The sequence below is a fragment of the Brassica napus genome, chromosome A9 (assembly GCF_020379485.1).
Source record: "Brassica napus cultivar Da-Ae chromosome A9, Da-Ae, whole genome shotgun sequence".
Lineage (NCBI taxonomy): Eukaryota > Viridiplantae > Streptophyta > Magnoliopsida > Brassicales > Brassicaceae > Brassica > Brassica napus.
In genome coordinates, this window is record NC_063442.1 from 24,808,346 (window position 1) to 24,835,950 (window position 27,605).

Consider the following 27,605-nt stretch of genomic DNA (forward strand, 5'->3'; position numbering starts at 1 on the left):
ATATATATTTTTTTTTGGCTTTTGATTCGTTATCTATTTTTATTCGAACCGAAAAATCTAGAGTTTTATTGGAACCATGTATGTGAGTTTTATATTAAAAACGCAAAATACATTGTGTGAACACATTTATGAATATAGTGTGAACGCGTTAGCATATTTATTATCAAATTATTGTGAGGCTGCCACGTGTCTATTATAGTGTAAATGCATTTATTACGATGTTTCTCGGGATATCAAAGGAAGCTGAACCTGCTCTTAGAAGAAGAGTCTTCAAGCTCAGCCGAAGCTGATATCATTGGACAAGTTCCTAAAGCCCACGCGAATCCGGAAAAGGTAACCCAAACCCCAACTGTCGCTCCTCCTCTTCCTTTGTTACCACAACATTCAACGTTTATGTAGGATCAAATGCTGGGAAGGGACAAAAGGGTTGAACGAAAACTATTATGGACCCATGTGTATTTTTGTTTAAAAATTAAAAAAAAAAAGAAAACTATTATGGACCCATGTGTATTTTTGTTTAAAAATTAAAAAAAAATAAAACGAAAATAGGAGAAAAAGACTAAGTAACCAAGAAACTTCAACTTATTTACAAACCTAATCACCGAAATCCATTAACCCGACCCGACCCAACTTGAAAATCCTAAATTTCCAATTTCATCTTTCCCCACTCACGATTTCAAACTCTCTTTTCCATAACCACCACGATTTCAAACCCCCATCTCTAATCAAACTTAGATTCAAGCACAATCATCTCTAAACAACAATATCCATCTCCAATTTCGTATCCAATTTCGTGTGTGCAATGTCGCCAAAAACTCGGCTCGCCGAGATGAAAGAAAAAGCGGAAGCGTCGGAGAAGAAGAAGAACGCCGATGTGAAAAGAAGAAAAGTAGCGGCAGCGAAAAGGAGAGCCGCCATTAAGAAAAAGAGAGAAGCGGCAAAGAGGAGTGAAACCACAGAGAAGAAGAGGAAGCGAGACAGTGGTCTGGACGGTGGGTCCTCGTCGAATCCAACCAAGAGGACTTGGAACCGTGTGAGAGAAACCGCAGCATCTCCACCGGAACATCAAGGCGTTCATGCCCCCCCACACCAGCAGCAGAATTGCCTTCTCAGGGCGATAGCGAGGGTACACCACGCCCAGTGATTCCAAGTCAGCCACAAAAATCGCCAACACCAACTCATGCAGCGAGTGAGGCTGAGAATCAACAACAACCTCGAGTAACCTCAGCTCTTCCACAAAGAGTCCTTCACATCGTGTAGACGAGCAGACGGTGAGGAGATTGGATCTAACAACAGAGATTCAAACGCACCTGAGGTTGCCGTTGATAATGACGCTCCAAGAACGGTAAACAAGTCAATTTAAAATGGTTTTAGAATTATTTATGATAGGATTGAACTAAGAAATATGTAGTAATTATATAAGTAGTGTAACTAGCACAACTAAAAGAATAAAACTAGTTCAACTGGTAATAATATGTTGTAAACAGAATCAATATAACTAGTATAACTAGTACAACCACACTTCTTATAAATAATATAACTGGTACAACTATCAAAAGTATAATTAGTTTAACTAATACACCTGAGTATTGAATAACTAGTACAACTAAAAGAATGAAACTAGTTCAACTGGTAATAATATGTTGTAAAACAAAATCAATGGAACTAGTATAACTAGTACAACCACACTTCTTATAACTAATATAACTGGTATAACTATGAAAAGTATAATTAGTCTTACTAATACAACTGAGTATTGAATTACTAGTACAACTAAAATAATGAAACTAGTTCAACAGGTAATAATATGTTGTAAACAGATACAAGATAACTAGTAAAATCTTTTTTTATAAGTAATATAACTGGTACAACTACGCTTCTTATACGTAGTCCTACTGGTATAACTAGAGAAGTATTTTGTATAACTATTTAATGAGATGGTGTTATCGTTGTATAACTAGGGTTGCTGGTAGAACTAGTAATATTAGTTTTCATTTAATTAGTGTAACTGGTACAACTAAGTGATTTTGTGCTGTATCACTCAGTTATTTATTCAGTGTATTTTGTTTGTGTTTTTCAGGTTGAGAGGGATGATATGACCGTAGATGCTGCCAGACCTGCTGGTTTTTTCTTCAAATCGAGTGACTATGGAAAGGGTTGCAAGCTCTCCTCAAGGTGCCATCAACACGATTTTCTGAAGACGATTAAAAAGTTAGAGGCCTCAGAGAAGAGTTGGTTTGAGGATCATCCTCAGTTCAAGCATATATTCCACATGGATTGTACCCCAACAAGAAAAGTGATGGGATTGTGGATGTTGCTACTTCGTACTATGCATACAGGAAAGGGTCGACAAGCTTCGTTTGGGGTAAACGGTGTTCCAATTAGATACTCCATCAGGGAACATAGCCCTCCTCTCTGGTTTATACTGCCACTCATATCCAGAAAACTATCCGAGCATAGGGAGCATGAAGTTTGCGAGAAAGTATTTTAAGGTAAAGAAGACAAAGGATGGGAAGGAAAAGGGTCTGCAAGTGGCAGAAGCGGATGTCTTAGAGAAACTTCAGAAGATGAAGTTTGATGGTAGTGGCGATCGTCTGAGGATGGCGGTTCTTTACTTTTTGGCTAGAGTTTTAAGAGGAAGGTCAAAAGGAGGATACTTCATTGAGTATTTCATTCTCCAAGCAGCAGAAGATCTGGAGTTTTGCACCGAATTTCCATGGGGCCGTTACACATTTGATGATTGCATGAAGGAGATTTTTCATGTGAGGGATTAGTTTCGTGATGGGATCCAATAGAAGGCACAATGGGTATTTCCTGGGTTTATCAACCCTTTGGAGGTATAAGAATTGTATTTTTCATAAGTATATTTGTTATAATATAACTAATGTGATTGTGTGAAATGATGTGCAGATATTAGCATTTGAATGTATCCCTGTCCTTAGAGATAGATTCAGAGAGCATGTTCAAAACTGTCCTGATGGTTGTCCAAGAATGTGCAAATGGAAGTTCAAGAGGACCGGAACAACAGAATTTCCACTTGACATGATTTATCGGACGCTAGGAAACACAAAGGTAAAAGCTTATAATTTTTTTTAAAGTGTTGTTTATGTCATTTTCTTCAAGTTCATAGTTAATTAAATATGTAATTTGTTGTTGGTCATATTTCAGGAGATTATCAGTATTTTGGAACCACAAGGATATGAAGCAGACCTTTTGTATGAAATAATGGATGAAGGGACTTATGAAGACTTGGAGCTGACAGATGATTCGGATACGCCAGACATAGTTGTTGACAGTTGGAACAAGATTCTACTAGAACCAGGGAGTAAAATTTTCTGGCCGGATCTATTTGAGATGGATGTGAGAACCCGAGAGAACAAGAGCAAGCAGAAGGCAAGGCAGGAGGTGAGGCAGGGGGTGAGGCAGGGGGTGAGGCAGGGGGCGAGGCAGGAGTTGAGGCAGGGGGCGAGGCAGATCGTGAGAGTTTAAGAGAATTAGAGTTGAAGTTGAACAAAAGAATGGACGATGGATTTGCATTGAGAGACGAAACAATTCGTCTTCTAGCAGTAAGAGTGAAGGAGTTGGAACAAGACAAGATTCAGAGAGAAAGTTGGCCATTCCAGTTTGGTGAAGCTGAAACCGGATATGCTTCCGGAGGGAGAAGAAGAGATAAGGATGGTGATGAAGAGGCTAAGATGCATGGTGATAAGGAGGGTGATGAAGAGACTGAGATGAATGGTGATAAGGAGGGTGATAAAGAGACTGAGAAGCATGGTGATAAGGAGGGTGATGAAGAGGCTGAGAAGCAGTGTTTGGATGATTATGAGGGTGATAAGGAGGGCGAGGACAATGGTGACTAGGATGGTGATGAGGCAGAGGCTGAGAAGGATGGTGACAAACAGATTGAGGCAGAGGCTGAGAAGGATGGTGATGAGGCAGAGGCTGAGAAAGATGAAGAGAAACAGATAGAGGCAGAGGCTGAGAAGGATGGTGATGAGGTAGATGCTGAGAAAGATGGTGAGAAACAGATTGGGGCAGAGGCTGAGAAGTTGATGCAAGGTAAGTCATGATAACATATAAGTTCAAATTATATTTTAAATGATGATGATCTAAGTCATGATGTATTTTTGTTCAATGTAGATACTGAAGAGAGATTTGATGATGATGGAGATGAGCAATCTACACTTCAAATTATGGCAGACACTGCAGATAGATTTGAGAAGGCTGCTGCGGAAAAAGCTGCTGCGGACAAGACCAATGAGGTTGTAGATGATGATGATGCTTTGGAGAAGGAAGGTGAGGTTGGAGTTTATGTTGCTTTAGAGGAGGCAGCTTCGGTTGGAGTTGATGATGCTTTAGAGGAGGCAGCTTCGGTTGGAGTTGATGAGATGCCAAAGAGGGTGTCCAAGCGTTCTCATTTGTTGAGGTCTCCTTTTACGCCAAACTGATTTGGAGAAGTGCTAAACTATGTTGTTGTTTTTGGAATTTGTATGTGTTTGTTTTAAAACCTAAATCCAAACTTGTATGTGTGTGTTTTAAAACCTAAAACTTGTATGTGTGTGTTTTAAAACCTAAAACTTGTATATGTGTGCGTTTTAAAACCTAAATCCAAACTTGTATGTGTGTAATTGATTTGGTGGTTGAATAGGTTGCATTTACAGGTGGGAAACTAGAACAAGTAAAACTGCATCAACTATGCCCAAAAATATAAAATTAGTACAACTAGAAAACTTAGTACAACTAGTGTTGAATTAAAACATTTAGGACTTATCTGGGAATCTACTTATCTGAAACACATTATGCACACAAAGTTATATTAGTTATTTAGTTATACTGGTTTCTACAAAGTTGTACTTGTTTATTAGTTATACTGGCCTACACAAAGTTGTACTAGTTATTCAGTTATACTAGTTTGTACAGAGTTGTACTTTGGCAGTGAAACCTGAAAATATTAGTTATACCAAAGAAAAAAATTCTATTATCTAAGTTGTACCATTTATTTATGTTTACATTTGTTTGCTCGGATACAATGAAAGCATCACTATTGTTTAAATACTTGTCACGTATGTTTTACAAAAAATATGTGGACAAACAAGTAAACAAACCTTAAAAGTATAAGGTATCACAAGCAAACTGTTGTGATGGAGTTAGAAATAAAAAAAAAAAATCCAATACAAAACACAAATAAACCTATCCAAACACTTAAAAATTAGACTATTTGATTATTTTATTAATAGGGAAAGCCCAAAAGAATATTTAAATTTCAGAACATGCATAGTTGTACTAGTTATACTAGTAGAGCCTATTTTAGTAAACTAGACATAGTTGTACTAGTTATACCAGTAGAACCTATTTTAGTTTTACTAGTTGTAATAGTATGACAACACATAAAAATGAGTGTTATGTTTATGAAGTTTTACCTGATTGAAACAACACAGTGCATAAATAAATTCTACAACACATAAATAAGTTCCACAACACATAAGCAAGTTCCATAACAAGTTAACAAGTAAGACTCATTCATCATTTCCTTCGTTGTCACCTCCCTCGTCCCCATTTCCCTTGATGCCACTGCTGTCACTGCTGTTACTACCACCGCTATTGCTATCACTGCCACTTTCTTCGTTTTCACCAATCAATGGTGGAAACTTCTTCTTTCTCTTACTCCTATATTCTCCTGCAGACGGGAATCTAGTAACTTGTAGTCTTCCTTTTTTTTCTCTACCTACGGAGAGAATACAACCTGAGATCGAATTTCCTCAGGAATTTCAGAACTTTCCCATGTTGAATGATGAGGCACTGGATATATTGTCCTGTAATATGCCAAAGTCCACTGCTCCATCCAGTAATACCTAGAACAATAATGTTCAACCATTTCTCCACGCGCCATGATGGCAGCAAGTGCATGCACACAAGGATACCGATCAATATCAAAATACCTACAATAGCATGTTCTGTTGCTCAAATCAACCAAATAACCATGACCATCCTCGCCAAGCACATTGTAGTGACCTTCAAATGTATTTAGCTCGGTCACCTTCAACTTTTTAGCCGTAGGATATATGTGATGCAATATCCCATGCACATGTGGGATTAGTATCTGCCTCTCTGGTACGCGTAGAGATAATAGACGGTATTTGTTGAACCATTCTGTTATCTTTTCCACGATCACATCAAGCATTGGCAACAACGCATATTTCCTTGGTTCCTTCAAAACATCATTGATAGATTCAACAGTGTTGGTTGTGTCTATGTTTTACCTTTCTCTCAGAAATTTACATCTTGCCCATTTTGTCTCATGAACACTGTCATCTATATACTCGGCTGCTTGAGGATACATTTTCCTGAAATCGTTGTAGCATTTTCTGAAGTCCACCTCACTGTAAATACCAGCAATATCTCTAAATGTTTTTGGCAACCCCTTTCTTGTTAACATTGCTGCAAGCTTCGCTGACATTATTAGACAAGTGATAATTGCAATATCCATGGATCGCCAATGATACCTCGTGTACTTTCTTGATGATGCTTTGGTTTCTATCAGTACAAAATACAAACTGAGGATCAAAGTTTCTTGATGATGCTTTGGTATCAAAGTTTTTAATATAGTTAAAACCCACTCTCAGCTTGCATTTTTCTCACCATCTACTACCGCAAAAGCAAGGGGATAATGATAATGATCTGGATCTTGAGCAGTGGCAATGAGAAGCACTCCTTTGTACACACCCTTCAGGTGAGTTCCATACATTATTATCACTTGCCTCATCGCCTTGAACCCTTCGATGCAAGCTCCGAGCGCAAAGAACATATAGTTAAACTGGTTCTTCTCATCCACTTCTAATCGTGTAATGGTATCAGGATTCATCCTTTGTAACATGTGCAAGTAAGATGGCAGCCTAGCAAAACTCTCCTCCGGGTTACCACGCAAATCACTCAAAGCTTTATTTTTCCCTCTCAAAGCCGTAGAATATTAAACTTTAACACCCAGTCTGTTACCAAATCTATGAGAGTCTTTGGATCCGGAGTCTTGTATTTGCCGGGATAATCCGAGTGCACCACTGATGCGACCAAGCTTGGCGTGCCTCTTTTCTTCTTCTTCATGACACTTGCATCTCCACGAGAGCACATATGCATCTTTCTATACGTTCTGATAGAGAAAAAATCAGATCTGCATCCAGCCCCACGACATTTCAATATGTAAACCCGAGGATTCGACTTCTTTATATCAACCTGAAAACAATTGGAATGCACACCTTTGTCCACTAAATCCCTCACTTCTTCTCTAGTCGCAAATTCTTGATGAAAACTAATATCAATGCCATCATCCCACTCTGAATTGACAACAGGAGGTTCAACTACTGTAACAGCCAGCAACTCCTCCCTATCATCCATTTCATCACCCTCTTCACTGATTTTCTCATGCTCAAACTCATCCTCCTGAATACGAGGAACAATTTCCAACTCTCCAACTCCAACCATGCCATCATTAGCTCTGGCATCACTCAGATTTTCCTCATTCATAGAAAACATCTCGTTGCTCTGATTTTCTGCGACGATTTCCTTAAGCTCCACACGCAAGACACTACGTCAGTTTTTCTTATCTACCTTCATTAAATATCCTAAAACATCTTCATCATCCAAGATATAACAAGGCCTCTTATTATTCAATACCAGCGGAAAGTAACTCAACTGAAGCTTCGTCTCAACTACATCGATCTTCATTTTCTTGGCTATTCTATCAAGCAACTGAGAATAAGTAATCTCCTCATATCTTCCTTTCATCACTAGTGTAGAAATATGTTGCTCTTCACCATGTTCAAAATGTATCACCACAGACCCATTACTATCCATAGTTTCTGAAAATGACTAAAAACCAACATTATCATTTATTAGCTAGTTCAGTTATACTAATATTATCAATTAGACTAGTTTACATGTAACAGTAGTTATCAGTTATACTAGTAAGACCAGTTATACTATGTCAACTTTGCACATGACTAATATAAGTTATACGAGTGGTACCAAAACTATCTATTCAATGTGTTACTCCAAGTTTTAACAGGTTTACTAGTGGTATGTTTCGGATGAACAATATCAGTAATACTAGTTCTGCCAGTTTTGCTACTTTCCATTTTACTAGAGTTGTACCTATTGTACCATAGACAAAAACGATTTATTCTACAATATCATGCTTCATACTTTAACCAAATTATATTAAACTTTATAATCTGTCTCATATCGTTAACACACAGTTTATATGACTAAACTGAAACAAACAACAATAAAGAGAGAAAGAGAAACAGAAGAGAGAGAGAGAGAGAGAGAAACATAATAGAGAGAGAGAGAGAAGGAGAGAGTTTACACTTATCAACCGATTTCAGAACTAAGGACGACGTACATGACCCGTTTCACGGCGTCCTAACCTGTCAAAAATCCCCAAGAAACAGAGGTGAAGGTTTGTGGATGAAAAGTTGAAGAAGAAAGCTTTTGTTGGTGAGGAGAATGAATTTCCGTGGTAGTTGAGTATGGTTGTAGGAGAAATGAAGAAGAAGAAAAAGGATTAATGCATCTGTGGGACCCAGGCAAGAGAGAAGGGTTTGGATGTGAGATCCGAAGGCCAAGATTAAAACAAAGACAGAAGATCTGACGGCTCAAGAGAGATTTTCATTAATGGCATTCTGGTAAATATTGATCTCTTTTCTTCTAATTATCCGACGGCTCACATTATATCCCATAGAATTCTGATCCAAGGGTTCATATTGATTTCATTAATGGGGCAAATTGTCATTAACCACTCTCTTGTCCTATGGGAGATTACTTTAGGTGGTGCCAGATTTTTTTTCATCCTTTTGTCCCATAGTAGATTAAAGTCCGTTTATGTACCATGTAAAAATTGCAGCTCACATGTTCACCAACTCCAATATATTTGATTGTCTCAGCCCATGTTCATGTGTTGATGCTACTAAAAGATAAGATTGAAATGTTTTATAAAAGGATGAATGACGTTGTATTTGTTTCCCAAATGGAAAAAGATATTGAAAGTTAAAAGTTTGATTCATCAAGGTTTTCATTTGGGTTTCACATAGTACCATAGTTATAAATGATTCTACGGATCCTTTCTCATTCCTTTGTTGAGCATCTCACATTAAGTCACACTGAAACTTTCATCAACAAACAATCTTATGTGAAAAACTCAATTTGAGTTAATCATGTCAATATAGTTGCTCTTCAGATTCATTAATGAGCTTCTTCTCAATTATCCCCAATTTCTATAATAATAAAACATAATTTTCTTTCTCTTCAGCCCTCCACATCACCATGAAGCAGCGGGCGAATTATGCCACGTGGCATGTCAACAAATTCCCAGTCTTCGGATGCTTTAAGTCCTTGGGCTTATGTTTTGCATTTGTTATAAAAAACTTTCCTATGGGACAATTATATGTAATACCTTTTTGACTTAACCTCCATCTTCTTCAACGCCGGCTTCTTTGTCGTTTAGATTTCCTTCTTCATCCTCTTCATCTGTTTTGTTATCTGAATCGTCACCTGGTGTAAGGAGCTTAACATATATTCTCCCACTAGCTTAAGCTTGCTTTTTTCCGAAAAGAAAAAATACATCACCAATGTGACTTCCCCTCTCTCACTCCATCTTTGTCGTCTAGCCATTGGAAATCTTAATATCCCTAAACTAAAACCCTTAAGAAACTATGGGCCATGGCTTTGGAAAGATTCAAATCCATCGCACTACGAACTGTGGTACAATCATCATTCGAAACCCTAATGCACCCACACAACAGTTCACGTCTATATCTTTTGGTTCCTTTTCTAACTAATTATGTACGTCCAAACATAATTGTTTGCAGATTCGTGGAACCCTTACTTTCCTCCATGAAGGAGCTAGAAGATGTTCTGAGGTAAATCTATTAAACATAAAAATTTTGGTGCATAATTATGAAGTTGAGGCTAAATCAAGGTCTGTTGAATTTGATTACAAATATTCAGGTTCAGAGGTCTCGGTTACACTAGAAATTAAGATGATAAATATGAGATTTGTTCGATTTTGGAGAAGTTCCCCAACGCTTACAAATACTCCAATTTGTGAGAATAACTCTTTTTCACTAAGAAAACGTCTTACACTGCAAGTTGACAACTTCAAACTCGTAATTTCATATACAACCCTTTAGATTGTCCCTAAGTTTGTTAATTCTTATTGCTTAACAGAAATTATTTTCGCAGATTCCTTCGATGGGTTTCCCACGGGAACAAGCCAGGAAAGATAACTCTATTATGGGCTTGACATCATGGACTTTTCTGAAGAAGATTCTCTTATAGGTAAGCCTTGCCGATGATATTAACTCACTTGAAGCAGAAACAAGAAGAATGGGCTAGCTGTCACTCTGATTTCAGGAAAGTATGGGCTTAAGTATATGCTAATAACCATTACAAATCACTATATCATCGAAGCTTCTATCTCAAGCAGCAGGACTCCAAGAATATGAACACAAAAGGTATGTTTTCTGACAGTTTATCACTCTAAATATAAGTTCATTTTACACACTTAGATTAGGTTGAAGTTATATAGAAGAATGCTTTATATAAGGGCCTCATGATTGCTGAAGGATAGATGATGAAGCAAATAGAATGTCTTTGTATCACTTAAAGTGCAAATTTGCATCCGAGTAAAGTTGTCACTGAAACTATAAAGAAATTATAATATAAACTTAAATACAATAAGCAAAGATGTAGATATCATAATGTATCTATATGTGATGTAGCCAAACTATATACAAATATATGATTGATTTTATTTACTAACAAAAAGATATGATTACGATAGAAATTTTGAATATGCATATATTATTAGTTAACTGATTGTTAGCATTAAATATTAATGTAATTGTTTTATTATAATTAATTTCCAGTGGCATAATCTGTAAATACTTTCAAAAATCAAGGTAACCGCAGAAAAGGGTATTGTGCTATAATAGTATAGATTATGCATTAGTTACCGAGATAATAACATCTTCAACCAATAATTTACTTAAAAGACATATATTCTTTGTCAGAAGAGAAAATATCCAAATATAACCTACTAATTAAAATTTAAAATCATGACACTGTTATTTAATTTTATCAATAAATCTAAATTGTTATTTAAAAATCAATTTTGTTTTTTTCTTATATTTTCTCTATGATTTGAGTGAACTATTAGTTTTAATAAACATTTTAGCAATTTAGCTGATGATTTGTCGTTTTTCATGATTTAGAATTTCACTTATGTATTATAAGATTAAATATTAAATATTAAATAAATATTAGTACTCAGAAGATGTGGAATATAATCAATTTAAATTTAATATTCCAGAAATATAAATCAATTATCACTAAATTTATTACATTTAGAAGAAAAACAATTGCTTCAAATTACTTGAAATTTTCGCTTTTCAATGTAAAATTTATTTGTTTTTATGCAAATGACTTTTTATATTTTGCAGATTACTTTTTATTGGTTACAATATGGCTAGTTAGTTAGATAGTTAATGATGTTTTTGTAAAGAAAATATAGAAATTAAATATTTTTATTAAAAGGTTTACCCAACTTCAAAATGTTACTCTTTCCATTTCATAAAACGTTTCACTTAGACATTTTACACATATTACAAAAAATTATTGAAATTCATTTATGTTGTAATTAATTACATATATTTAACCAATAGTATTTGATATACATAATTTTATTTTTTAAATCAATGCATTTTCAATTAATATTATGATGAAAATAATTATAAATTGTAATTAAATTCTACAACTATAGTTTTCATGTAGCGAAAAAAAATGTCAAAGTGAATTAAAAAAAACAAACAGAGAGAGTATATAACAAACAAAAACAGAGGAATCCTCTATCTTTTACAGTGGAAATTTTAGATTTTTACAATAATCAAATCAGTACAGGTAATCCTGAAATAAAATAATTACAAAATCTATCCAGATTCTAATTCATAAATTATTCAAAATAATTTGAGACCAATCATCTATTTAAGTTTCATATATAATTTAAACTTAAACTAATTATTTTGATACAGAGCTCCAAAAATATCTCATCAGTGGCATAAAAATAGAGTAGTCAACATTGTAATAAGTAGGTATGGGCGTTTGGGTACCCATACGGGTTCGAATAAGATTTTTAGGTTTTTAGGTTTCTTGTTTCACCCTCCTAGGTCCCATACTAAACTTTTATTTGTACGTATCGGATTCGGATAATAATACTTTTGTTTCAGTTATATTTTGTATTACATCCTAAAACTGGTAAAGTAATCATATATCATTCAGTTTCGGGGTTTTTTGTTCAGTTTGGGTTATACTGAAGTAAAAAACATTATAAAAATCTAAAAATAGGAAACTTAATGTTTTGATTAAAAAAATCTAAACTGCACCAATTCCAAAATAGCAACATTCCACTAAGAAAAAGTATCCAAAGCACATCAAATCCGAAAAATAACATTCCATAAGAAAAAAGCATCAAAACATATAAAATCCGAAAATACAACAAAAGAAAATCAGCATAGTTGTAGAAAGATAAGCACAAAAGCATATGAAAATCTTGTGATAACACTACACCATTTGATAAACACTAGCACTTGACAATCTTCTATTTCTGTCAAACAGAGTGACAACAAAAGATGTTTAAAATGAAGCCATAAACAAAAATCATAGACTATTTGTAAACAGAATATCAACAATAGACATTACCTTATGCAGACCCGTGAACTGAATCAGCAAATTCTGATGCAAAGACAAAAAAAGCAGGTCACTATCAACTAACAAACACATATAAGAAGCAAAAAAAAACGTAAACAAGCAAACTGAAGATACATCTCTTTCAAATTTCTCAAGTTCTTCAATACCATCAAGGATTTGTGCATTAGTAAGCACTCTTGGGTCAAATTTGAATGTCTTTTTACAACACCTTAACCATGTAGGGTGTAAGGCATCCTAGATGGCTCGATTATCCTCCCACTTGTACTGAAGGCACTCTCACATGCAACAGAAGAAACTTGTAAGGCCAAAACATCTTTAGCGATCTGTGACAAAATCGAGAACATGATACAATTTCTCTTCTAGAAAGAAAGAGCATTGTACTCTACACCAAGCATCATATCTGGATTTTCAACAGCCTCTTTCAAGTATATATCCAGTACATCACGCTTGTCTTTCAGTCCTATCTCACTTAACTTATCCTTATACCTTCGGTCATCCTCTTATAACCTAAATCATCATCAACTGCTTCCATAGTAACGGTTGAATCTACTGAGAGGCTTGTGTACTGGGTTTTTTAGATTCATCAGATTGCCCTCTTTGACTCTTCATATCTCTCATTGTCCTCCTTGAACAAACTACGAAGAACACTAATCACATAGTCTTACATCTCCTTACCTTCCAAGCTGTCCTGCCCATAAAACTCATCAAAACACATGCTTGTGAAATTCATCTTCTTCGTTAGATCAAATATTATCGCCAGCTAAGAAATCCAAAAGAACCTTAGAAATTGTCTGACCTTTGTGATCAGTAACTGTGTTTGAACTCATTGAGCTTCTTCAGTCGCCAACAAGCATAAACGTGATGGGAAGTGACAACCATGTAACAGTACTTGTGATCAAGCCAAACACAGAAGGAAGAAACACATAAAGATCAATCGAAACACAAGAGGCAAAAACCATAGAAAAATGGAAATTAAAGTCTTTACACATTGTAGTCAGAAAAAACATTGTGCTTATTAGCTTTAAACCATTTCTTCATAAATGGATTCCTCTGCACATATAGCTCAACAATGTCTCTTGTTTATGTCCTTCTTGAAACATGTTTGTATAGATTCACCTACAAACATACCATTCAAAGTTATATAACAAACTAAACGAAAGCATTAAAATATGTTTGTGTTAGATAAAATAAGAGAAATCTGACCTTAGAACAGAAGTGTTTCCAAGCAACACTTTTTATGAAACTCAGTGGTAACTCTCCTATTACCATCATCTCAACAGTAACTTTTCTGAAAATGGTAATTTCAATGACTTTTTCAGACTTCAGTTTTCCTTCTTTGTTGATCACAGGCTAAGTGGAACTTAATTTGGCCTATGAAAATGCCATGTAGTGTTTCTAGACAGTAAGATGCTTCATCAAGTTTGATGTTCCCGACCTTGTTGAGCAACAAAACTCCTTCTTGCATTAATGACAAATTCATTTGTCACTATTCTCCTTTGTTCTTGTATAATGCTCCCAAATGTTAGACCTTGTAGGAAGAACCCGAAGAAATTTTGTTGCTTGGTATGTTTCTCCACTAGCTCCATGTGTTTCTTTACGCTTGCATCTACTATATGGAGTCATCAACTCTTGTTCTTCATCACCTTCTACATATTTGTCATTGTTAAGAGTAACACGGTTTGGAGTTGAAGATGAATCTATCTGAAAAAACTACATTCAGAATCATTCATGATTCATAAGAGAAGAAATTACATTCAATCGAAAAGAAACCTAACATTCAATCGTATTCAAGTTAAGTAACCCTAACAGAACCCGTAGCATTCAATCGATTTGAAATAACTATAAACCCTAAGATTTTAAAAACCTAATTTGTTCTCATTCAAACCCCAAATCGAATAACATAACATGTGAAGAAATAGGAGATTATGGATTGTGAAATTCATAAGTTGTTATTCACATGGGGCTGATTTCGCGAAATTGAAGAAGATGGAGAGTGAGTACGTTTTTGAAACATGAGAGGCTCTTTAGGTTTAATAGCATATATGATTAGGGATTTCAAAAAGTATAAGAAGATGAATAGCCTCTTGTTTTAATGATTTTGCTCTGAAACAAAAAATATCGAAAAGAGGAAGAGACTCACATGTGTTATGTATATATCATATATGTATATATGTTATATATCATATAGGGTCGGTTCACTTCAGGTTACTCTTTGGTTATCAGTTTAATCCGAATTGCCAAACGAAACCCGATCGGGGTTTTCTATAGATCTGTAACATATCTGATCTCTTCATTTCGGTTCAGGTCCGGGTTATGCCCAGGCCAGTAATAAGTTTGATGTGCTCGTGATTTGTCCATTCTTTATTTTGGGGGTTAGTAGCGTTTACCGCATAATTAAATTCGAACACGGGATAGCCTAGTGTACAAGAAGTCTAATGAAACTAGGGGTATTCCGGCGCTACGCGCCGGGTTCGGATGTTGATTTCTCATTTGAATTCCATTAGTCTCATTTTCATCTGTTAGTTGTTAGTCCAATTGAATCTGAATTATTAGTTCTTTCCAATTTAGATTCGAGGGTCTTGAACTAATAATTGATTTTATGAGTACATGTTAGTAGATCTCATGATGTCATGTTTGCGTTTCTGACTCCCACTAAGTGAATAAGATAATTTTTTTTACTTATGGGTTAGATGCAATTTTTTTGGTTTACGTATGTATTAAGGATTTTATTTATTATTTTAATTTTAGGAGCTAGTACAGGAGGGTGTAATAATTTATTTTAAAAGTAAAGAAATATATAAATTAAAGATTTTTTTATTCATGATAAGAAATGTAAAACCTGGTTTGTCTTTAAAAAGCAAAAGAAATAATGACATATTTTATTTGGATCTATTAGCAATGTAATCGACAAATTTCTCAACTCTTAAAAACTAGTAACAATTCTTGCATAGATGATTTATGTTTTGGAGGTTGCAACTTCTTGGGGGTTTGAGTCTTGCCATGTTTTTTAGATATATGTGCTCCAGCTGAATAGGATAGACACTGAGGTTTTTTTTTAATTTTCCTCCAACAACACTTGGACTGTGTGTTCCCCCCCAGTCTAGGGTATTTAGCTCCAGCAACTGCATTACCAAGAAAGAAGCATTATCCCGACCTCCAGCAAAGAGCACGACAAATGAGATAATATGGTCCCCACACAACCCCGACCAAGGAAGTTGTTACAGAATAAACTTGTATCTCAGTTTTTCAAAACACAGCATTAGCGAAAGAATCAAACATTTATTGTTCCTAGTTATATAACGCTAAGGTAGGTTATTTGTTTACTGAAAATTTTGCTGAGAATAAAAAGAACAAAAGATTCTGAATAAATGCAACAACAAAAAATGAAAGCAAGAAACTTTCTCTATCTATCCAAAAGGTATTCACTCTTGTTGTCTCGGAGTTGCTCTTTGAGCTTTTATTACATCAAATTTGCTCTGTATATTTTTCCTTTGGTTAAACTCACGGAACAGTTTGATGATATGAAGTTGTCTTTCTATTCAGATTGAGTTTGCTTCTTGTGGTTCCAGTACCCAGTTTGTGGTTCGGGTCGAGAGCTTCAATGGCCTGTAGAGAATGATTACATTGTGTAAAGAGTAAAGCTTCTTCAACATGTTCTACAGAAGAAGAGTTGGTCCTAAACATTTACCTGAAGCAGACTTCAAATGAAGTGTATAGTGGCTCTTGCGGAACCTGTATGGAGATAGTGAAGCCCTTTAGCGCATATCTCAAGCTTCTGTCTCCAGCTCAACCTAGGGTTATCCGAGTCATTCCGATGGTCCTTAAGCGTTCCCTTTTCCCTATACTCATACACATTGATCATCTTGATGTCCTCATTGCAATACCTGATTAAGGAAACAACATGCATGAGTCTGAACTGAGACAACATTTTGATCTATGTCCTGAATGTGTTTGATGTAAAGCTATATCGATCTGATTACTATTTCTGTGTTTGAATTTTTTTTTTTTAAAGACATTACATTCTGTATTTGGAGATACTCACGGTAGAAACAAATTGATTGATTCTGGTGAGATACCATGTAATAAGAAAGCTTTCTTTCCTCGTATGCACTTTATCTCAGGAACACTGCATCAAAACAAAAGAGAACAGTTCGATCCAATTAATATTTTTAATATATATTCAGTATTTCATCAGTGCAAGAGCAGAAAAATTGGTTTCAAACCTTTGGATATGGCACTAAGAAAGTGAAAGTAATTGTCGGTCAAGAAACACACTAACATATGGGTTACGTGAAAGTGGTCGCCTGTGGGGCGATATGATATAAGCATTTAGCTAAGACAGTGTTAACGTTTCGATCTTCTTAACACCACCATATTTCGTAGACGTTGACAATGAACCTTCCTACAGAGACCAACCTTGTGGTGACTAACTCTGTACATGATTTATAACATGAAGACATGTAAATTATTTTCACAGTAACAAAGGCTATAATCCTTACTTTGTGAGATAACTTTGGCTGGCTACACTCTCATGGTCAAAAAAGAAATGTGTTCCTGGGGTAGCATTTAGAAAAAAGATGGCTTAAAATAACAGATGAGTTTTAGAAATGGTTACCTCCAACTAATTTAGGGTTGATATTGGTGGCTACAGCAACCTTTGGTTCCACACCTGACATTACTAATTCCTCATTGGAGCTCCGCAAGGTTGTCGAATACACTTATGCATGCAGGTCTGTCACAGTCGGACGTTAACAGTTAAATATCATTTTGCAACCTTATAGCTTCCACCTTTCCACAGATGAAAATAGCAAAAGATATAGAGAAAATTGAATAAAAATTAATACCACTACACAAAGTCATAGATTTTTATCATGCATTCATCACATAATAAAATGTTTTTGAAGTTTGATACAGAGAAAACTAAGGGTTAAGAGAAAGTGTTTTCCTATACCAAGCTTCTTCCTCTGCTCTGTACCAAACACAAATAAAGTTGTATATATTAAATTGGATCCACATTTCCTAAAATTAGATATCTCAGAATAGCAGGAAGTAGTCAACAACACAGAGAATGAACATTTTCTCTAACCACACACAGACTTAGTACTTCAGGGAAGCATGTTAACTAAACCTGAAGATGTAGGCTAGATATCATGTAAACGATGTATATTGTGCGCGACCTGTGTGCGACTAAGATCATGTGAAACAAGTAGTAGGATAGTCATGAATCAATCAGCTCACCGTAGATAAAGAAACGACTAAGATCATGTGATGGAAAATAAGTCACAGCACAATAGTAACAAAGAAACATGTTAGTTTATCCGAAAACTTGAGTTTTTTTATTGGATGCAGTCAGAACCTCGTAAGAACAACTAAAATCTAGTCAAATCAACAACAAAAATACTGTTAAGAGTAAACACTAAAAAATATAATTATGGAGAAATCAAATGGAATATGGTGATGCGTTTTTCTACATATGTAGAACGAATGAGCTTGGATATCCCATTGACTACCAAAAACTCATCATAGGAATCAAACTCCACAGAGAAAATAAAATAAAAATCAAACTGCAAAGAAGGACTACAGTTTCTAAAATCCAAAATGGAGTTAATAAGTTAACCTGTTTAACGGCGAGAAGCTCTCAGGAATCGAGGAGAATAGCAACTGAACATGCAAGATAGATTATTAGACAAATTAAATTATCTTGTCCACCACATACCCTATTACAATATTGAAAGCATATAAAGTACAATGGAGAAACGCACCTTTGCTGGTTTCTCAAATCGTAGGCTAATATATGTCGATTATTTCCATACAAAAAAAGAGAAACCATAGAGAACTCAATCAGTTAGAAGTAATCACCATGAGCATAGCCTAAAACGCAACACAAAAATTCAAGCTTGGGAGGTAATCAATCAAAGATAAACATATAGTGTCCTGAGAAAATGACAGGGAAATCAATTATCTTATTGCATTGCCATCTCAAACAGGTAACGAATGAATGATACTCAATTCGTCTACAAAACAGTAGATAATATTTACATAATATCAATTCAAATTTGTTAATTCTCTCTCAAACGTACGTCCATTCGTGAGTGGATTTCGAGCTTCCCAGAAGTGAATCAGACGAAACCTCAACTCCGCTTCGCGTGGGCCAAATGAAACATCTCGGAATAACATGACTTGGTCTGCATGCGCGGAGGAGAGAGCTGTAGCAACGTTTGGTTTCACCGGAACGGTAGATGAAACATCAGTCTTCACAATCGCGGAGGAAGCGATGGACTTCCCATTTGGTTTCACAGTAGCAGAGGAGGCGACGATCTTCTTGCCGGTCTTGCGGTCACTGGAGTCGGCGGAGTTGCCGGTGGGTTCCATCGGGATGAATGTCTGAGTTTTTTTTCCTGAGAGAATGATTTTGATGGAGACATAAGATAAGAAAAGAGATCTATAAATAGAAAAATTGATAGGAAGGTGAAAAGAAGCCATTGAATGAGTTGAAACAAAGTCTTGATTAGAGCAATTAGTGATGAAGTTAATCGGCTAAACGGATTTGCAGAAAAGGGGAAAGGAAGAGGTGAAAGTCGAAAGGTAGGGGAAGAAAGAACTTAGGTTACGCCGTTTTGCGTTTCCGAAACACGAACACAACACATGTGGCCAAGATAAACAGAAGCCCAAATAAGCGGGTCACAAAATATACCTGAAGCCCAACTTGAACCAACTCGTTGCTGACATGGCCGAATGCTGATTTTTTACTAGATAAATTTCCAGTCCGACGTGGACCTTCTCAGAGGGCTTGATATTTGTCTTTTAGTATAGTTAGAGCATCGGTTAAAAATAGACTAAATGGTCAATAAATGGACGATCGTATGTGATCTTGAATTATACAACCTTTTCTATTATTTGTTGCAATATATTTTTGTCTACTAACTGCGACTTCCTGCAAGAGGCGTAGGCGGCTTTTCGTTCCCAATAAAAATCATTAAAAAGAAAACATAAAACTATAGAAAGAACAACAAATCGTGTCTTTTTTTTTTTTTTTTTTCAACAAATCGTGTCTTAAACCAAGCTCGTCCATCAAACAAACTATATCCTCTTCCCCTCCCTCCATTCTCTGTTCCGTTCATTTCCTCCTTGGCTTCTAGCCTCTGGCGCACTAGAAACAACAGAGATTCAACGATATGGCCGGAGGAGGAGAGGAACTCACGGTCGCTCTGTTGAATAAGACGGCTGAGAACGGTGGGGAAGATGATGAGTTGGGGTTGACGAAGAAGGTTTGGATTGAATCAAAGAAGCTTTGGGTAGTAGCGGCGCCGGCTATCTTCACGAGGTTCTCTACGTTCGGAGTTTCGATGATAAGTCAAGCTTTCATCGGTCATCTTGGACCTATCGAGTTAGCCGCTTACTCAATCACCTTCACCGTTCTCCTCCGTTTCAGTAATGGTATTTTGGTAAGACTTTGATTACCAATTAATACAATTAGTTAATATAGTTTAATACATACTTCCTCCATTTCAAAAAATATATATTTTAAACTTTTCACATATATTAAATAAAACACATTAAAATTTAATCGTAAATACATTATGTTTTTGTGAATAACAATTTTTCATAATTTTTAATCAATAGAAATCCAATAAACACATTAACTTTTTAAAAATTAAATTTTTTTTATTAAATAATACATTAAAAAGTAAAAAATATATCTTTTTGAAACAAATGTTTTTTCTAAAATATGAATCTTTCTGAAACTGATGGAGTAGATGTTTTTTAAAACACACTGTTGAAGACTCTTATTTAGTGATTAGTTGTAATACTAATCACTAAAGATTAAACGCATCATCCACGATTTTAAATCATTTATATATGTTTTAAGAGTTCTGATATTGAATCAATTTCTTAGAGGCAATGTGGTACTATTTTTGTTTTTGGTTATTGTCGTCCCGTGGTACTATTTTATTAAATTCATTAAGAAAAATCCATCCACAGAAAAAGAAAAATATTTATTGCTATTGAGGATAAAATGTTTTTATTAAATTTTATCGGATCTTACTTAAAAACCATATCCACAAAGGGGTGAGCAGTGATGTCGGCATTTTTGTCTCTCTTCCACGTAAATAGATTATGATAAGAAGTTGCGTATATTATTACTATTGCTGAACGTATATTATAGTAGTATTTTTATAACCTAATTATTATGGATTAACATATGAGAAAACTATTAGAAATAAAAGTCTTTGATCACTGCAAATTATCACCTACTGGTGGTAATAATGACTAATAGTTTTCACTTATAAAGTAAAATGTTTTTAATAATAATTTTCTTGTAAACCATGATAATTATTTTCTCACTGATGGGAAAACTTAGATAACTACAAATCTATGTATGCGTAGTCACAATCTCATTTTGTAGTACACTGTTTTTAAAAAGATTAAAAATTTCTTACAAAATTATAGTATGTTATACTATTTTCGAAATTTTTTCACTAGTTTTTTAAGACTGGAAAATTCATCGATTTCAAAACAGATTTAAACAAAATGTTTTTATATAGTAGACCTTAAAGTCAATTTAAAAATTAAAATATTTATGTGGAAAATAATATGAATTTTTAGCAAAGATATTTATATGTTATTAATCATTACAAATCATTTATAGGATCAAATATATTACAATGAAAAGATAAAGATAAATTAGGCTCTATACACACACACAAAGCATAATTAGCTGAATGCCCCTTCACTGTTTTCAGTTTCTAAATTCCAAGATTGGTCCTATTTTTCTAACTCTCCTCTCTCATTTCCTAGCTCGTTCTTTTCTTTTTCCTTCACCATATTTTCACAGTGACTTCTCTTCGTATTCAATGTAAACACTAATTATAATTCGGAAACCTTAATTTGTTCATCGTGAATTCTCAACTATCCTCTTCATTGGTTGTCAAAAATCATCGTCAATTCCACCACCTCAAAAATAATGAGCTCCTAAACTGGCAATGTATAGCTCTTCCACCGATAAGGTCAAAATCTAATGTCTTGTCACTGATAGGCCTAAAATCATATGTAACATGGCTTTCCTACTTTACAGTTTGCATTTTGGTCGATCTTGCTTTGGGCTATACCTTTTTTTTTGCTGGCATCCTTTTCTGTTTGGATTTTGTACTTGATATCCCTGATGGTTTTTCCAATTCTATTTTCTGTAAAGACTACTTTTACTGATTTTCAAGTGAAATCCAACACCGAAGAAATTTGAGTTAGAGCATCTTTACGCTAAGTTCTTACGGTAACTTTCCAAAATAAAATAAAGTAAAATAGTAAAAAGTTATGAAAAAAAAATGAGAACAGTTCTAAAACAACTACTATAAGAGACGGTTTCGAAACATACATATGTGTTAGTCAGTTATTGGTTTTACTTTTTACAAAAAAATAAAAAGTAAATAAAGTATTATAATATTAATATTTTTTTCTTTGGTAATTCTTATATGTTACAATATAACTAATAAACAATATAACTAACAAGAAACTAATGGTACTATTATAAAGTATTATAATATTAATATTTTTTTCTTTGGTAATTCTTATATGTTCTTAGCGTTAAAGATGTTCTTACAATATAACTAATAAACAATATAACTAACAAGAAACTAATGGTAAATCATGCACCAACATCTTGAATAAAATTAAGTCCTGTTAATATGGTTTTGGAGTATTTTTCAGAATATATTATTTCGGGTAACACATATCATGTAACTATGCAGATGCCTCAACTTATCGTTTTAAGTGTTGTTTTATAAGTCACCGTACAATTAATCATCGTGTTTTTACATGAACTGTGATGCAGTTAGGCATGGCCAGTGCACTAGAAACACTATGTGGCCAAGCTTACGGAGCAAAACAAAACCATATGCTCGGAATCTATCTCCAAAGGTCATGGATCGTCCTCACAGGTTGTACCATTTGCCTCACGCCCGTTTATATCTTCTCGGGCCCGATCCTCTTAGCCTTAGGTCAAGAGGAACGCATTGTCCGTGTGGCTCGGATCATATCCCTATGGGTCATAGGCATCAACTTCTCATTCATACCATCATTCACTTGCCAAATGTTTCTCCAAGCTCAGAGCAAGAACAAAATCATTGCTTATGTGGCTGCAGTCTCGTTAGCGGTCCACGTGTTCTTGTCGTGGCTCCTAATGGTTCATTTCGATTTTGGAATCACCGGTGCTATGACCTCGACGCTCGTTGCCTTCTGGTTGCCTAACATTGCGCAGCTCTTGTTCGTCACTTGCGGTGGGTGTAAGGACACGTGGAGAGGATTCTCTATGTTGGCTTTCAAAGATTTATGGCCCGTTTTTAAACTTTCCATGTCTTCCGGTGGAATGCTTTGGTAAGCTTTCATAATATATATTAAGAATCTCTCACCAAATATTTGCATAAAAAGTCTTATTAGTGATACCACTCGTATAAATAGCGTTAGTTTTCCTATTTTGGTGGTTAAAACAACAGACAATTGGCTTCCACTTCCACTTGCACTTACTTTGTCAATGTATCAGTTTGGTGGCTGGAAGCTGGAACCATATGATTCTTAATTAGTTTAGCATTTAGTTTCAAAGATTTGGTTACAGAAGAAAGTTCATACTCCCTCCTTTGATATTTTTCATTGAGATTAAGAAAATTATATAATAGACTAATATATCCATATTTAATTTAATGAAAATAATTTAAATAAAAATTTATTGGTTGTTCAAAACGGTTAAAAATAGATTTAATGTACAAATTTACATTGGAATTGTAGAACGATATTTATTTTGAAACAAATATAAAATATAAAATGATATTTATTTTGAAACAGATGAAATATAAAATAGTTTTATATATATAAGTGAGAGAAAGGTGCGAAATATTAAAGAGTAAACTCAATTACTCAGGCTCTCTTACGAGGAATGACAATGTCAAAGATTAATAACTTATAAATTTAAATCGATTCTAACGTGTAGACCTACCTCTAATATTAGTTATTACTATGTGGTTATTTTCGACAGCTTGGAGTTATGGTATAACTCGATCTTGGTACTGCTCACTGGAAATTTAAAAAACGCAGAGGTCGCTCTAGATGCACTTGCTATCTGGTATGTTAACAAGAACTAAGCTTCATTCTCTCTTCTCTGGTCCTATCCATAACTAATACATTTTCGTGCATCTGTACATTTCACCTACTTGATTATTAAATTAAACATGATCATGAGTAGTAATACATAAATATTTATAAATCGACTCTTCTTTACCAACTTTTGTAGCCTCAACATAAATGGAATGGAGATGATGATAGCACTTGGTTTTTTGGCAGCAGCAAGGTGCGTATACTTGATACCTGCAAACTTAACATCATCGTTGCTATATTAATATCGTCATCTTATTCTTTTTATTTGCAATTATGTATAAAAACAGTGTAAGAGTGTCGAATGAGCTCGGTAGGGGAAACTCAAAAGGAGCCAAGTTTGCAACATTGACAGCGGTTTTCACGTCACTCTCTATAGGAATAGTTCTATTCTTCGTCTTCTTGTTTCTAAGAGGAAAAGTTTCCTACATTTTCACTACAAGTGAAGCTGTAGCAGCAGAAGTTGCCGATCTTTCTCCACTTTTAGCTTTTTCCATCCTCATGAACAGTGTTCAACCTGTTCTCTCAGGTATGTGTTTTTGCTATTTGGCATGTGATGGTTAGTAACATGAAGCGGATCTTTGAACTTACATGTGTTTTGAACCGTTTTAAACCGGAACAGGAGTTGCTGTTGGAGCAGGATGGCAAGGATATGTTACTTACGTTAACCTTGCTTGCTATTACCTTGTCGGAATTCCTACTGGTGTTATCCTTGGTTATGTAGTCGGTTTGCAAGTCAAAGTAACTTTTGTTTTCTTTTGTTTTCTCATTTTTATTGATTCTCTTGGATATAACATATAGTTTTTTTCTCTGACTTTTAGGGTGTCTGGATCGGAATGCTATTTGGAGTATTTGTTCAAACTTGTGTGCTTACCATCATGACTCTGAGAACAGATTGGGATCAACAGGTTAGAAATGGATTAGTATATAATTTTTTAAGTTTTTTACAAACAACATAACTATTTTGCTCAAGCTCTAGCGAGTTCTGTTTTTGGAGCTTATATATAATGCTTGTTGCCAAAAATATTTAGGTGTATACATCGCTGAGACGTTTAAACCGGTGGGTTGTACCAGAATCTAGTGCCGTAAGTAAAACTCCATCAGAGGAATAATTAATTTGGATTCTGCAAATTCACATAAGATGGCATATCATATTATACAATAAAAATCAATGCAACCTTTTAAGCCTGTAAAGATAAGAATATAACATTTATTATTCAGTTTATGTCTCGTGGCAACTTGAAATGAGATCTTAACTTCTTGATTATTAATAGTGTTACTGGTTTACATTAAAACATTTTGTAAAATTCTTTTTTTTCATGACCCTGGTATTCTAGTTTTGTAAAGTTCTTGCCTATATTATATCATTTATCTTCATTCTAATAAACATCATGCATAAGAGCACTAATGGGATTTTAGAAGGTTTCACGGAGAGAGAAAATGAAGGCGATTTTAGGTTTCTTCGTTGAATCACAGCCGCCACTGCTTATTCGATAGATCCAGACCTAGTCCCTCTCATTCAGCACAGATCTTTCATCTCTGCTGCCACCATTAAGCTCCGATAGCTTCCCCTCACACAAAGCCCCAGTAGCTTCCCCTCACACAAGCCTCACACAAAGTCCCAGTGGCTTTCTCCAATCTCACTAAGTCCTAGTGGCTTCCCCGTTTTGCCTCATTAAGCTCCAATAGCTTTTCAGTCTCATTAAGCTCTTCTAGCTTCTTCCTCCTCTCGCCTGCAATCCCGGATCTCACGAACCAGATCTAGGTTTTGGGCAGGAGTATACCGTTTTTTCACTCAGATTTTTAGATCTGCTCCTACTCTCACAATAAGCCTGAGTGGCTTCTCTTCCACGAAAAGATCTCGATGTTCCGTCCAAAGAAGAAGAAGGAACTCTCCCTCCTTGATGAACTGAAGGCGCTCTGCTAGAAGAGGGAGAAATGGTCGACATCCCAGAGATAGAAAATGACGACCTTATTGAAGAAAACTCGCTGAGCGTGGTAGTCAGATGTCTCAACCCAGCGGCCCACAAGATTGGGGGACTTGTCAAAGCACTACCACCCATATGGGGACTAGAAGATAGAGTCCATGGGCGAGGAGTGGGCGAAAACAGAGTTCAGTTCATCTTCCAATCATACAGAGATCTCCATCACGTCTTAACCAGAGGGCCTTGGTTCGTTAACGGATGGATTGTCTCCCTTGACCAGTGGACTCCGCGCCCTGGACCTGATTTCCTCAAAAAAATCCCCTTCTTGATAAGAGTCAGAGGTATCCCCATACACCTCTTAAAGAAACAAGCTATCGAAAGCCTGTTGGGACCTCTGGGCACCGTGGAGAAAGTCGAGCTACACGCAAAGAACTCAACTTCAGTAGACTATGTCAGAGCACTAGTCTGGATCAATGCAGATGAACCTCTGCAGTTTAGGAGAACTGCCCGCTTCAGATCAGGAGAAGTTGTGCCCACGGAGCTCGAATACGAAAAGCTTCTCAAAATCTGTTTCACCTGCAAACGTCTCACTCATGACCAAACTCGATGTCCCGAGGTAGCACCAGCACAATCTCTCCCTGCTAGTAGAGGTCAAAGAGGCAAAAATGCGCTGATGGCAGCGAGCGAAAGCCGCAAAGAAGCTCCACCAGGATCTAGCTCTGGACACAGACTGCCAACAACAAAAGGCTCCCTCTCTCAGATAACTCCAGCAAGACAGACGAAAAGTACAGAATATCGCAAGCGTGACGATAAAAAAGGAAAACGATCAGAGGCTGCACCTTCTCAAGTCTGGAAGAAAAAGTCAATTGTTATTGGAGGGAACTCAAAAAGCACAGAAGAATCCCCTCAAAACTCGAGTCAGAGGGTATGTCTCAGCGGAGAAGGGCGAAACTCAGAAAAGAAAGGAAGTGCAAACTCATCGGGAGCTAGTAAAGAGACGGCATCAGTGTTTGAAAGACTTAGCAGCAAGTTTGACACTCCATCAAACGACACCGAAAGTTCAGACAAGAACCAAGATGGCAGATCAAGCAAGGGAAGCCGTAGCCCTCCTTCAGTCTTTGAAAGACTTGGCACTCCTCCTGTCAGCTCCTCTGGCAAAAAGAATAAAGACGTGGAACTGTCCACTGCTAAAAGAAGAAGATCAGGCAGCAACAGCGGTGGTAGAGAGAGTAAGAAGGCGAGGGTGAGTGGTAGGGAGAGCAACATCTCCCCATCATCGGTCTTCCATAGACTGGGATCTCAAGTAGTAGTGCCTGAAGGAAATCATTCAGGAGACAAGAAGCATTCTGCACACGTTGCAGCAAATACTCAGAGCCTTTCTGTTCAGCGAATAGTATTGGCCAGTGGTAAAATTGTTGAAGAAGGGTTGATGGTTAATACCAACCCTTCATCTCCAATATGAAACTACTGAGCTGGAACTGTCAGGGGGTGGGGAATACCCCGACAGTTCGACATCTACAGGAGGTACTTGGTCAGTACTCTCCTGAGATACTATTCCTCAGCGAGACCAAAAATAAGAGAAGATATATGGAAGGGCTTGTGGAAAAATTTGGATACTATAACATCAAAACAGTGGAGCCCATCGGGAAGAATGGAGGCCTAGCAGTGATGTGGAAGGAAAGTTGCAAAGTAGAGATACTGCAGGCCAATAAGAGAATAATCGACATGAAGGCGCATTGGCAGGACAAAAGCTTCTATTTATCCTGTATCTACGGAGATCCA

General features: G+C 35.9%; 4 protein-coding genes across 4 annotated transcripts; 3 read left to right on the forward strand and 1 right to left on the reverse strand.

Moving 5' to 3' along the window:
* Nucleotides 1-3,518: 3,518 nt before the first annotated feature.
* LOC106421128 (high mobility group nucleosome-binding domain-containing protein 5-like) lies at nt 3,519-4,448 on the forward strand. Its single transcript, XM_013861971.2, has 3 exons — nt 3,519-3,828; nt 3,877-4,059; nt 4,141-4,448. The coding sequence occupies exons 1-3, from the start codon at nt 3,519-3,521 to the stop codon at nt 4,446-4,448; spliced, it is 801 nt and encodes a 266-aa protein (XP_013717425.2).
* Nucleotides 4,449-5,516: 1,068 nt separating this feature from the next.
* Nucleotides 5,517-6,862, reverse strand: LOC106421084. Its single transcript, XM_048740462.1, has 4 exons — nt 6,640-6,862; nt 6,287-6,534; nt 5,776-6,208; nt 5,517-5,725 (listed from the first exon to the last, which is right to left on the reverse strand). Exons 1-4 carry the CDS (start codon nt 6,860-6,862, stop codon nt 5,517-5,519), a joined length of 1,113 nt encoding a protein of 370 aa, XP_048596419.1.
* A 12,775-nt stretch (nt 6,863-19,637) lies between these two features.
* On the forward strand, nt 19,638-25,218 carry LOC106421184 (protein DETOXIFICATION 21). Its single transcript, XM_013862032.3, has 9 exons — nt 19,638-19,769; nt 19,802-20,201; nt 22,586-23,127; nt 23,783-23,869; nt 24,038-24,094; nt 24,189-24,427; nt 24,521-24,639; nt 24,720-24,806; nt 24,930-25,218. Exons 2-9 carry the CDS (start codon nt 19,932-19,934, stop codon nt 25,008-25,010), a joined length of 1,482 nt encoding a protein of 493 aa, XP_013717486.1. The 5' UTR covers nt 19,638-19,769; nt 19,802-19,931; the 3' UTR covers nt 25,011-25,218.
* Nucleotides 25,219-25,836: 618 nt separating this feature from the next.
* Nucleotides 25,837-27,285, forward strand: LOC106421085. Its single transcript, XM_013861932.1, has one exon. The coding sequence runs from the start codon at nt 25,837-25,839 to the stop codon at nt 27,283-27,285; it is 1,449 nt and encodes a 482-aa protein (XP_013717386.1).
* The last annotated feature ends 320 nt before the right edge of the window (nt 27,286-27,605 follow it).